This window comes from Pleurodeles waltl, chromosome 11, assembly GCF_031143425.1.
Source record: "Pleurodeles waltl isolate 20211129_DDA chromosome 11, aPleWal1.hap1.20221129, whole genome shotgun sequence".
NCBI classification, from domain to species: Eukaryota; Metazoa; Chordata; class Amphibia; order Caudata; family Salamandridae; genus Pleurodeles; species Pleurodeles waltl.
The window spans coordinates 271697210-271711279 of NC_090450.1; the positions used below are offsets into that span (position 1 = coordinate 271697210).

General features: G+C 43.6%; 1 protein-coding gene across 5 annotated transcripts in view; it reads right to left on the reverse strand.

The window, feature by feature from the left end:
• The window catches only part of STAG1 (STAG1 cohesin complex component), a 995019-nt gene that overhangs the window by 348499 nt on the left and 632450 nt on the right, over positions 1 to 14070 (reverse strand). For all 5 annotated transcript variants that reach the window (XM_069213542.1, XM_069213540.1, XM_069213544.1 and 2 more), the window contains one exon: positions 7384 to 7471. In XM_069213542.1, the coding sequence (XP_069069643.1) occupies positions 7384 to 7471 (88 nt within the window). The remainder of the gene's footprint in view (positions 1 to 7383; positions 7472 to 14070) is intronic.

Here is a 14070-nt window from a genome sequence, read left to right on the forward strand (position 1 = left end):
GTACAGAGTAATTTTCAAAAATGCAAGAAAGCAATTTGGGATTTATGATTCTTCTGTTTGTGTTTTCAATTGAATTTATGAAAACCAACATCTTTGTAGACTGGTCTATTAATATGTAGTCTTCTCTGACATCCAATATCTGCAACATTATCCGCTCTTGAAAGGGGATAAGAGATGAAAAACAGAACTGCTGGTTCAAACAAAAATTGCAGAGAACCTTGAATAACATTGTAGATACATAAAATCACTTAACCCTTCTCGAAAACAAAGGTGATTTAGGCGAGAGATCCTGTATCTTTCTAACTGACAGAGCAGAAGTGACAGCAATACAAATGTTGTTTTCCAAGAGGGATTGCAGTTGATGATCTAGGTTCAACAGTTTCAATAAGGACGTTTTTTAGCCACCTGAATTCTGTTTATGTTGAATCATCTTAAAATCAGTGAATTGTTATACTGGACTAGACTAGAAGGAATGAGAGCAGAAAGAAACTGGCAGACATGTAGGGAAACCTGGTCTTGTTAAGCCGTGGTGGCACTACTACGAAAATTGTGTAACATGCCTGCTTTTAATTCAGGGACTTGTGCGAATTAGAGAAAGCTAGTGAAACCCCTCACCTACCACTCACCCATCGACGAAGCAAGAACATCTCAGAGGGAATCGCAGCTGTTGCCATTTTTCTTCTATTGTAAAGTCATCGGATATTTGTTTCAGAAACAAATATAGCAATTACAACAATGTCCTCCTAGTTTGTATGCTTATGGTGTTCAATGATTGGTTTGGGAAAGCTGCCAAGTAAAAGACTGTCAGTATAATCTGAAAGCAATTTTCCCTAGAACGAAGTTACAGTGCAAAAGTACACAAGTGACTTTTTTTTTTAAGAGCTCTCATTGCTCAGCCTTTGTTGTGATAATATTTATGTAGACCAAAACTCCGATCGTATAAGGGGGAGGGGCAGATTTCTATGCTAGAAATTTTGCTCAGTAGCTAGACAATTCTTGCTTTCTGCTTCTGAGATCGTGAGATGCACCATTCTATTTCTAAACATTACTGTTGTGGGGAGCTCTAGGGAAATAAAAACTGTCCATGCCAGCATGTCTACAGGTTACTGTATGAATTACCTTCAGAATAAAATGTAATATAAGCTCTCTTAATATCACAAAAGTTTCGATCAGTAAAGTGAGTCTAGCACCTTAGACACATTGATAGAATGAGGCCCTAGTCAACAAAAAGCATACAAAAGGTGATCAGAGGAAATACTGCAATTTGTCTAACCACTGGCAATTGCCTGCCTGGCTAACCAGAGCGATCACATTTTGTGTGTTTGCCCTGGTTAACAATTCAGAGTCCACTGTCATAAGATGGAAGGCCTTGAGCCAAAATGCAACGCTGGACACTGTTGATGCTGCGTCTTTTTTGACCAAGTGCAATAAGCAGAACCTGCTTGTAGGTAATAAATATGTTTCAGGTAAGAGAAATAAATGGGATAGATGCCACCTAATAGTCTGGTCACACAACTTACCTCATTATGAATGAGGGCAAGGTTACTTGCAATTGGAAACTATAAATAAACGTTGAAAGGGTAAAAGTGAGCCAAGTTACTGTTCAACATTTCCAGCTATGCTCTAATCAAACATATGGAGGTTCTCAAATTAGAATACTGGTAGTGCACCACAGCCAACAATAGTTGAATGTCCAGTTCTTTAGAGTAGTGTTATTCAATTTTTTTTTTCTTTTTAGGAGCGCACATATTCATAACAGAAATAGCCAACTTGTTTCATCTTTAACAAAGGACTTCTTCAGGGCAAATCATTTGACTTCAATTCGATTCACCATGTAGTTTCCAATATGGTATTGGATGCATCCAAATAGATACCTGTGAAGGATTGTCAGTGAGACATTCGTGGCGTGAACCAAAACTCTGTGGCCTCGGGCGCAAGTACAAGCATTCAGTCACAGACTAAGAAGGGTGTGGTATAGGGATGCAGCGTTTGGTCCATGCCACTAATGTCTCCTTGAAAATCCTTCATTAATTCTCCAGATCGTTTTGTTCTGATGAAAGTCGGATGGCAGTAATGGATGGATCATTTAGATGAGTGACTTCAAAGAGTAGAGACCGTGGAATAATGACCTCCTGCCCACCTCTTGTGATGGCCCGACAAAGGGTTGGTAGGAGATACGAGATACTTACCTTTGTAATTGGAGTATCCACCATAAAAGGCATTACCAGATATTTCACCTTGTGAATACTCCCAAGAGCCAGACTGGATCCGAAAATATTCAACACACTGTTCCTGCGTGCCAGCAAGTTGCACTATTCAACTCCTGTGACAACGCTGTTCTGCTCCAGAAGAGACGAACTGAGCCATTTGCTAGCACCAACCTTGTATGCTGACATCAGTTACTTTCAAATGGTTGTCCAATGCCCTCAGACACAAAATCCATCAGGTAATTGAGACTGAGGAGACAAAACCATGAAATGGAGAGGTGGGCGGGCGGTTAGGAATCTGTGGTTAGACATAGAATCCACCAGAAGGAAAATGTTACTTTCCCTGTAAGCACGTTTGTGGCATGTAGTGCTGTAGATTCACATGTTCTGCATACTCCTGCCTTCTAGATTGGGTCTGGATGTGTGCTAATTTGTTTTTCTTCGAAGGCGGCTTTCGAGTCATGAGGTATGACAACTCTTCTTGGTGACAAACTCATGAGCATCAACTCCATTGTTAGACTGTTTTCCCACAGGTGGGTGAGAAAGGAGTGTAAAGCGAGTGTAAATAAAGAGATGTCTATGTAGAGAGGGGAAATGGCAACTCAAATGACTGATTAGGGTGAAAGTCGGAGACAATTTTGGTAAGAATTCAGGGTCTCTGTGGAGCTAGAAGAAAGGCTCTTCCAAGGTTAATGCCTCGATTCACTAACGCCATCTACATGAGTAATAACATTTAAAAATGCCACCTTTCAGGAGAGATATTGAAGGGGGCAGGAATGCAGGGACTCAAATGCAGGGCCCATTAGTTGTGTAAGAACAATGTTAAGATGCCAGGAACATGCAGGTGGAACCCATGGTGCAACCTTTTAAGCACTCCCATGAAGGCATTAGGGGCTGATATTTTGACTAAAGACGTGTTGCATATTTTGTAGATAGGCAGCTAATGCGGTGAGATGTAGCCTAATGGAGGTGAATGCTAGCCAACACAGTTGTAAATGAAGCAGGTAAAGTTCTGCACAGTGGCACTGAAATTATCAATCTGTTTTGAATGACAATTAAAAAAAAAAAAAAACTCTCCCATTTTGCTGTATAGCATGCTCAAGTGATAGGCCTGTGAGAATCCTTCAGAATGGCCATACATTCACTCACATTTTGGTGATTAATAATGTTTGTAGTATTCCCTGTTAAAGTATCAATGATACCAAAGAAGTAGTAGCTGTAAAATAAAAAATACAAAGCATAACTAAAAACATAGAAAAACTTGCCAGGAGTTATGACGGTTCAGGGCAAGGAGCAAAGCTAAGGAAAGGTACAAACAAGCTGGCAGGCAAAGTGGCATGGCACAGCAATCAGACATCACTTGCAACTGTTGCGAACAATGCAAAAAAAAAAAAGTGCCACAACTATTACAGTGAAACAAAAAAACAAATCATACATATGTCATTAGTGTCCCCCATTATTCTCTCATTCAATCAACACTGTCGCACACTTGAAAGCCTGCTCCAATAGTGGGTACAGATCTGTTCATGAATGTAGGTTCCTTGTGCAGCCTGTAGTCACACTGTGTACTGCAAGAAAACGTATAAAGAAAGTTGTGCAACAAATAGTGGTTCAGAAGTTGGGATACAAAGTGCCAAAAAAACAAATATTCAGTATGTCATAGGTGTCACCAAACACTTGTCCTATCGTTTAACAGCTGCACATGGATACTGCTGGTAATTGTGGCAAGACAGCTTTAATAGGAAGAGACGGATCATCATTGGTAGGAAATGTGTCATCATACGAGTGATGCGCTGGCCATAATGAGCGAGCGCCAATAATCCTGCCATGTTAATGAAACTGGGTCAGTGGACACTGTCTAAATGGGCAGACAGACAGATAACGGTAAACAAAGTTACCAGATGAAAACAAGAAATGCTCCCATGTATATCATTAACAATGATGAAATCAAAAAGGATACTAGTACCTCGCTTCAGATGTTGTGTTGTCTCCAAGTTAGCTATATCAAGGAGGGTGAAGGTTAGCAGTGTAAAGAAAGAAGCCTTCAAACGATCTCTCAAACTGAGCTGAAGCTAGTAGTCTAGTGACTGTAACTGTAAGTACCATGTTGGACTGATATTGTGAATGGTATGGCTGCTGCATTTTGGGTGAAACTGGGAGAGGAGTTGGTTGTGGGTTATCCATTTGGAGCCATGGAATATCGTCATTTAAGCAGATAATGCGGATCTTCAAGCTATATACCCATCTCTGCTCTTTTAAATGGGGTTGGAAGCTGGGTCTTAAAATCCAGGTTGCCGGGGCAGGTCTTAGTTGATGGGTAACTTGGTGATTGAATGGAGGGCCAGAGCATGGTTTAGCCCAGGTGCCCAACAGTTTGTCAGAGCCTCAATGATGGGAAAAAGAGGTTCAGCTGGTGCTTGGCCACGATATAGGACCTCCGTGAGTACACTCATTTTCACCTCCATAGTGGGAAGATAAAGATGCCCTTAACCTTCCAGGTAAGTATTTTCTTTTGTTGCTGATCCTGGGGGAGCCTTCCTAGTCTCAGGTGAGGTGTTCAGCTCACTGGACACCTGTAACTCCTTGTACCATTTGTCTTTGCCATAAAGAGGTGAAAACTTGTCCCCATCGTGGTCATCTCCATAATGCTGGCTCTGATCAAAGTATGAGCCAAAAAGCTATGTGAGTGGCTGAGAGGTAGTGGAATCAGGTCAGAGTCCCATGGGTTGTGGCTTACTGAAATCTCAAAGTGACTGAGATCTTGTCAAAGCCAGCTCCAAGTCGGACAATACAATGATTTGCAGGTCCTCCCAGGGCCCCCTATGTCAGTGCTGTCACGATGCCGGTTCAGAACTAGAAGAGGGCTCAAGGGACGCAGATGGCAAACCTACCATTGATCATTTGACTGGGTTTCCCTGTAGACTGATGGTGCTTGAATGCATGCCAGCACCAGTTGGATGTGTGTCAAAAATTTGCCACATAGCCTCTTGAAAGCTTTCAAAGTCACAGATGGGCCCGGGGAAACTGATGGCGCATCAGAAGAAGTGATGGAACTAGCCCATCAGTGGAACAAGAGCATGATGGAAGCATGGCAATACACTTCCACCTTCTTACCCAAATACTTCGATAAAAGTCTGCCTTGGTAGCAGCTTTGGGTCTGCACTTGCAACTTCAACTCAAACCAGGGTCGTTAAGAGAACATTTCAATGAACAAGTCCTCCCTCCTGTATCACATGTAATTTCACCATTTAATGGTCAGCCTCACGCTAGATGACTGTAGTAGAATGTGCTATTTGTGGGTGGAGACGGCTTAAAATAGTATGGTTGCAACGATGGATTGTCTTGATAATCAACACTATAATTACCTAAGAGATCAACTCAGTTGTCTCTTGAAATGTTCTGTTGGGGAGCAGGATGAGGAGGGGGGTAGTGTGATAAGCAGTGTCAGGATGGGTGTGAGAACGGGACATATAATGTGAAGGTTACTGTGGTGATCGTGGGAATTGCTCCTTGTGCTTAATCATCTTGGGGAGTGGACATGTCCAAAGCTCTTCTTAGACTGCCTTATCGAACGCAAGTCAATCTTATTTGGCTTGGGACTGTCCCAGCTGATGTAGGCTGTGGTGGAAAAGCTAAGATGTGCTAAATCTCAGGGTGTATATAGAGCTTCCTTTGCCTCACATCAGGTGACTTGCTTTAATTTTCCAGTGGTAGCAGTTCACCTGTTGCAGAGGCCGGTTTCCAGGACTATGCAGGTACCTCTTTCTCTTGATTTTTTTTTTTTTCGATGTCTAGGGTTCCTTCTCGCATGGGTTCTCAGGTACAGTGACTGCCTTCTGATGCCAAGATAGCTATGGAGCACTGATCAGTGTTGATTGTTAAGGCCTTTTTGAAGGCTGCTCGAAGCATAGCCCACTCGAGTACATTCCTTGACTGGAGCGGAGGCTCACTTTCAGGTTGAACCCTGGAGGAAGGATCTTCAAAAGGTATCATCTGCAAATCCAGGTGTAGCTCTTGTCCTGGATGTCGGTTTCACTGGGGCCCAGCAGAAGGATTTTTTTCAGAGGCAGAAGCCATCTAAATACTAACACTGAATTTCACTGCTCCTGGATCCCTGGAATACTAGAAGGCCCTGCTCTTTCTTTCTCCATCAGCATCAGTGTTTTGGAAGCTAGGTGCACTGGATAACTAAGGCTACATCCTACAGTTCGCCTACAGCTGTTATCAATACTGGATGATCTTTTACATCTGAAGGCCTTGCAGTATGAACAGGTTGAATCATGGATAGCATGACTTTCTCACCTTGCATTTCCATCAGGGACCAGAGATTTGCTGTATCAGCATTCAAATGGAGGTAGGATCCGAGTACATTTTATTCCCTGCTCCCCTGGTTCTCGAAATGGATTTGAAGCAAGCAAGGCACCAGGCAAACAAAACATTTTGCATAGAGATGCATCTTCAACCAACTTATTTGGAGGACAATGAGAAATATTCTGATACACATTTCACAGAAGCACTATTCCAATCCCAAGAGAATGTCACAGGTGAGATCTTCCAAAGGGAGTCCATCTCAAAAGCTGTAAATTTCATCTGCTGGCTGATGAAAATGGTCTACTAGACAGTATCCGCTCCAATCAGCCATAACTAAGATTACTTCCTTGAAACAAACTGGCAAAAAGGTTCAAAACGTGAATGATGCCTTAATTAGTTCAATACTATTACACACAACCACCCTCACAAGCAATCAGGACACTGCCATGTGTATACAGAGTTAACCTTTTACCTAGTTACCAGGTGGAAAATGATTGGGTGGATATTCTTGCTCTCAGTTGTGTGGTGTAGAACACTTAAGTCTCAAACAAGCCAACCATATCAGATGCAGACTTTTAAGGCAATATATATATTTATAGGTAGTACAGGCCTTTGTAGCCCTGCAATTGTAATCATTCATTAAGCAATAATCCAAAAAACCTCTGCTTGAAAACAATGGCATGCAAACTTTTTATGCTTAAACCTCTGATTTCTTTTGTACAAACAGAATGCAATAAACACTACTGTTTTGAATAAAATCAATACATAAATGTTTTAACGCAGATGGAGAATTTAGGTCTCAATAGCCCGAATTTAGACAATGCTACAGATTCCCAGTATAGTGCTTATTCTCACCATTTCATACCTGTTCTGGCATAGTTCCATGTTCAATTCCTGTCCTCAGCAATCGGTAACAGTTTGCAAACAGATCCCATTTTGTCAGATCATGTGCACTAGAATAAAAGTTAAATAAGAGGAGTTTTAATTTTTTACAACTCAAACCATAATAAAATAAAACAAATCCTATAAATGAGATGCAAACCAAAGTAAGGTTCACAAAATTGCTCTGAGAAAGAAACAAGGGAATTTTAAACTGGCGTTGGCAATTAACATATTAAAGGTCTAATGTGTACAGTTCAAAGGTGATCAAAAAGGAAACATGGTTTCCAGACAGATGCTTCTATGGCAATTCCACAAAGTCAGAAAAGAGAGACAGTCATTAACTTAAAATTATTCATTCCCATTCACCATTTTAATCCTATTCTGTACCACACGTTGGCGCAAGGGACTCAATCAAAAGTTCATGCTCTTGAAGAAAGTTCTAAAACATATTTCTGCTAAATAACACGTTTGAAACCACTCAAAAGCTACATTAGACCTTGCATCTTGATAATAAAATTAACAATTATGAGATCAATAGAAACTGAATGGAAAGATCAGACCCCATTCAAGCTATGTGCAGAGCACAGTCAAAACAATGAGGCAAATAATGATTCATATGCAGAACAGAGGGTTGAGATATTTGCCAACTATTTTCTAAATTTAGTTGACAATTTACAGCAAGTCATGGCGAGGGGTTGAACCAGACCTCCTCACCTGCCTAGTTCAGGGCTGCAGAAAGCTGGGGGAGGTAAAATGCCCCTCTCTGCAAATGTGACTGTCAAGACGATAGTCCTTCGTAAACATATGAAGGAATACAAACAGCTAGCCACCTGGAAAATGTCCAGGACAGGAACTCCACGTACTAATGCAGTGGAAGCAGCTTTGGCCATGGAAGAATGAGCATGCAGTACTTCCGGAGGCTGCGTCTATGCCATTGCATAGCTTATCATAGTGCACAGCACAACCCAGCAGGAGATGCTTCTCTCCTGCACAGCCTTGCTTTTTTTCACTCCAGAGAACTATGCAAAGATCTGACTGCCCACTCTATGTTCTTTGGTATGATCAATATAACAGCTAAGCGCTCTCTTGGGGTCCAAACGTGGAGTCTCTCCTCCTCTTAGAGATGTGAAACAGAGCCCACAACATGGGAGCAGGGTGATTTTAGACTGACGTGGAACAGCTGGACAACTTTAGGCAAGAAAGATGCCACTGTCCGCAAAACCAGCTTATCCGTTAACCAGGTGTAGTACGGCGGGTTGACAGAGCCTAGAGTTCACTCACACGCTGTGCTGATGGGTTAAGGAGACAAAACACACTGCCTTTAGGTGAGAAGCTGCAAGGCCCAGCTGTAAAGTTACTCAAAGGGAGTGCATATCAGAAATGCAAGGACCAACTTAAGGATCCACTATGGCATGACAAAGGGGGGGGGGGGGGGGATGAGAACAAATGTAAACCTTTCAAAAAGTGCAGAACTGGAGACTTAAACAATGAGGGCTGATTTGGCAAACAAAAATCTTTAAGAGCAGAAAGGTAGCCTTTAACTGTGTTCATAATAAAGTCTTGCAGGGATAGGGATAAGCCAAAAACAACAAAACATACCAAAAAAACTCAGATAACCCTGCCTGGAGGGGCTCAATCTGCAGAATACTGCACCAAGCCACAAATTTGTACCAACACAATGTGCTGACAGTTTTTGTCGAGGGACGTCTGGATGCTAATAGGACATGAACTACCTGCAGAAGAAGGTTAAAGATAGTCAGCTGTCGCTGCTCAATCTCCAAGTATTAAGGTGGAGATCGCGAAGGCCTAGGTGCAGAACCCTCCCCTGTTTCTGTGACAGCAGGACCTTCAGGAAGGACAGCCTGATCAGAGGACAGATGCTCGAAACTAGGAGTTCTGGATACCATACTCTCCATGCCCAATCCAGAGCTGAAACGGTGACTTGGACCCTGTCAGTTCTGATATGAGGAACTCTAGGCAGGAGTCGTATTGGCCAATGGAAAAGCGAACAGGTTTTCTAGAATTCCACTTGAGGCACAATGCATCTTTAAGGAGAGATGCCTTGGAAACTCTCAAAAGCATAGAAGTGCTGCCACTACATGTTTTGGTGGTGGTGAACCGATTTGGGCCAAGGTTCTCCTCCGTAGCGGAAGAGACCTTGTGCCACCTGTGGGTGTAATGGCCACTTTCGATCGGTTAGGTGCAGACAGCTGAACTTGTCCACTGTAACCCTGCTAGATAGTTCACCATCAAGAAATTCCTTGTAGGTCCAGCCATGTCCACAGGTGCAGGTTCTCCTGGCACAGGCTCTGTGACCCCCCCCCCCCCCTGCTTGTTGCAATACCATGTGGTGGTGGTTTTGTCTGTGAGCACCTGCTCCAGCCTACCCTTGATCTATGGAAGGAAAGCTCTCAGAACCAAGTGGATGGCCCTCAGCTCCAGCAGGGTGATATGAAGCTGGGACTCCACCTGAGACCAGAGGCCGATGATCCCCACCTGTCCCAACTGTCCACCCTAGCCCAGAAGCAATGCATCGGTCAGCACTGTTAGTCACTGGTGGGGAATGGACAGGGTCTGCCACTTACCCAGTCATGGTCCAACAACCAACATTACAAAATTGTCTGCAGTGTCTTTCAAGATCCTAATTTGGTTGGAGTGGTCCCTTTAATATTGGGCCCATTAAAACTTCAGATCCACCAGCAGTGGCCCACATATGGCACTTTGCGTACCTGGCCAGAAGGAGGCCATCAGTCTCAGCAGCTTTAGAGTCAAACTCAATGAAGTGCAGAGCGGAGTGGGAAAGATTGGGATCATAGCCTGAAAGCCCTGGACTCTCTTTCCCAGGGTAAAGGCACTAAATCAAAGTGTCCACAATGGCTCAGATGAAAAGGGAATGTCTGAGAAGGAGTCAGGTGGGATTTCAGCACATTGACAGTGAACCCCTTAGATGACAGGAGGTTCTCCAGAGTCAGAACGTGGTTGACGACTGCCTAGGGTGAGCTTGCTTTCACAGCCAGTCATTGAGGTAGGGGAAAACAAGCATCCCCTGACGACCTCAAAAGGTGTGCTGCCACCACTGGCATCACTTTCATGAACACTCAGAGGGCACTGATGAGATTAAGGGGAGCAAAACGAACTGAAAATGCTTCCGCCCCACCACAGGTAGTGCAGATTGGCCAGCAGGACTGGTATATGGAAATGGGACCTGCAAGTCCAACAGCACCATTCAGTCTTCAGGGTCAAGGGCAGACAAGACCTGGGCCAGAATGAGCATTTTGAATTGTTTATTCTGGATGATGACGCTTATACGGCGCAGGTCTAAAATAGGACAAAGACCTGCAACCTTGTCGGGCACAAGAAAGTAATGGGAGTGTAGGAAGCTGGCCTGGTGTGTGGTGAGTACCTATGGCATTATCACCTTACACCAGGTCCAGGTGTCACCTATTAGTGAGGTGCAGTCAGTGTCTAGGAAGCCAGGCTCTCTAGAGGTAGCTGTGGATGGGTGGCCAAGGCTTATCTAGGAGACATGAAAAGCTCATGCAATACCACTTATAGTCACACAGCACTTGCACACATGAAAGAACCACACAGTGTTACAAAAATAAAGGTACTTTATTTTAGTGACACAAATACTAAAATACTAGATAGGCAATACTCCAATAGGAGGTAAGTAAACACTATTATATGTACAGTAGCAATCAGAATTGACAAACAATAGAAAACAGTGAAAAGCATTAGGTAATACTGAAGTCCTGGCAGGGACTAAACCATATAAGTGAAATGCAAAGGTCTGGTCCCCACCAAAGGAAGTTGAATTGGTAGCAGGGAGCTGGAGGTACTAGGAAACCCCAAAATAAGTACCAGAGTACCCCCCCCCCACCCCTGCAACCAGGACAGAAGAGGTAGGTTACTGGTTCTCCCCAAACCAACCCAAAAGACTTCAGAAAGGATATTGAAAGACCCAGACAAGACTGCAAGAAACCAAAGGTGGATCCTGGAAGAGGAAGACCTGGAAAAGATTGGGAGCCCTTCATTTCTATAGTCCTGGTGCAGAGGAGAGCACGACTAGAGTGCTCCCTATTTTACTATTTTCAGTGCGTGAAGAGCACTTCCTGCCTTCCCACTAGAGCAAACAAGCTTAGCTTTGTGTTCCTTAGCACCTGGTCAGTGCTCACTTTCTGCCCTGTGCACTCCTATCCTGTCCATGGCTGCAAGAAGAAGTTGAGTGCAGTACAGGCCAGCATTGTTGACTCCCTGTATGTGCCCCCCCTCCTCCCCAGAGGATCGCGCCAGCCAGCCCTCCAAAAGCAGCGCCACCAAGGGAGACCGCAGGAGGCAGCCCACGTCTGCAGTGGATCACAAGCTACCTCACCACCCCCGCCAGCTAAAGCGCCCACATCCCTGGGGTCTGCACCTGGCATCTGGAACCCTTGGCCCCTTTTCTTGGGTGCCGCACCTTCTGACACACGGAGGCTCACAGACCAGAAAGGCCCCCGGGCTCCCTCGCCGTGGGGCCTACCACTATCTCCCTGAGGGGAGCACTCTCACCCTTCTTCCAGCCCCGGCTGTGCCAACTCTATTGCTGCCTGGGCATCTCAAGAGGAGGGAACAGGAGCATCCTTCCTAGGAGCAGCGCTGCGCCCCCTGCCCTTGAAGATCACCATGACAGCCCCCACCATTGCAGCACAGCCAGAGGAAGGTACAGCGCGCGCTTGGGCTAAGCGCAGCTGCATCTCCTGGTGCTTACTTAACAGTGGGAAGGACCAAACACGGAACTCCCGTAGACTGTGTCCCCTCTTTCTAGGCAAAGGACTTTTGGGGGCATTTCCTAAGGCTGGCATTGTGTGGAGGTAGCGGAGCGCCATTAGGATTTCAGTGTACTTAGGGAGACTGGAGAATACCATAGTATGTTGACTAGAAGCGCAAATGCGCTATGAATTTGATATGGGAGGAACCTTGGAGTAGTTACCCCTATGATCTTGTTTCCCTTTGCCAGGACATGCTTGTTCCACGTACTCTGCTAGGTACAAGTGTATGACTATGTATGCAACATGTTGTACTAGCCAGTTCGGGGGAGGGACAAATACTTTCGCAGGAGCTGCTGCACACATCTGGTGGCAAGTGGGATGGGGGTGGGGGGTGAGAAGAGGATTTATGATATGCTCCAGATGGGAAGGTTTCATTTATATGTACATTCATGATGGTATCTGGGCATCCCTGATAATGCGTTTATTATGACATGTGCCTTTTTGATGATGATGACCTGACCACTGCTTGTGTTGCAGAATCCCAGTAACATGTGTTCACCTGATCACTGCTTGCTTTCACAGAGTACTAGTAACATGCAATATTCTGACAACTGCTTGTGTAGCAGGGTATTTCTGATACATGTGTGTGGTCTAATTATCTTTTATGTAATACAGTTTATTTTTATATAACTTTTGTTTCCTTTGTGGTGTATTTATTGTGTTGTGTGCTAGATGCGTTGTGCAAACGCTTTACACATTGCCTCTGGGATAAGCCTGACTGCTGGTGCCCTGCTACCATACGGGTGAGAGCAGGGGTTATCTTGGATGTTTAACTTCCTCATCCTGAATAGAGTGGTGAGTTCTGCACAATCATGTCACTAGGAAGCACTTCAAAATGCAACATAAAGGAAATTATGGTCTTTCTCCCAGGACCATCAGACGTTGATCAGGACACAAAACTATATTACATTTTTGTATATGTCAAACTCCCAACAACCCGCTCACTCGCAAAACTCCTTCAACATGTGATTAAGCCCTGGACACAAAGATTTCTATTATATCTTCTTGGTGGCAGACTTTACCCCTATAAAATCAATTTTTGTGCTTCTGTATGGAAATTCGACTTACCCAATTGACAGTTATGGATAATACTCATTCATGCGTGTCACTGGAGTGTATCCTCTCTCCACAGACGCTGTCATGAATTTAGTACATGCAATTCCTTAAAGGGGAATGGTCCCACAGTGAACAGCGTTAAAGGTGCTATAATTGCATCGTACCCTTTTACTTCATAGTAATCCCAAAACAGTTTATTTCCACAATGCTCAGTGCTAAAATTTATTTATATTTACTAAATAGTAGTACAAAAACTTTATTCGACTTTCAAACAAGTCATAAAAGTAACAAATAAAACACGTCCATGTATAAGAGCACAATAAATACAATAAAATAATAAAAGAATAAATAGCAAAAAAATATGTCGTTAATTTATCCCTTCGCACATATTTACATGGCCTAGTCAGATTAACACCAGTACGCCCATAGACTTTCTTGCAGTTATTACAGAACATAAAAAAATTTCCAAAATTCCACACATTTCAATAGAAGATAAAAACTGTAAGCTGATGTACGCAATACAACACTGACGCAATTTAATCAATCTTAAAAGAGGCATTAAAAGGCGCTTTCTCTGTTTATCATAACATTTACAAAAGAGGACCACATGTATTGTGGTTTGGGGTGCCTTTGCGTCACAAGGACATGCCCCCAAGGTTGTACTCCAATCGTTCAAATTTGGAAAGGTTACTAGGCGATGGAAAGTGTCTAACTTAATCTTGTAAGGACAAAACGATGCCGAGGATTTACCACGTTTACCAAATAGGGCTGCATGCCCTCTGTAGACAAGATTAGTTGGTTAGACA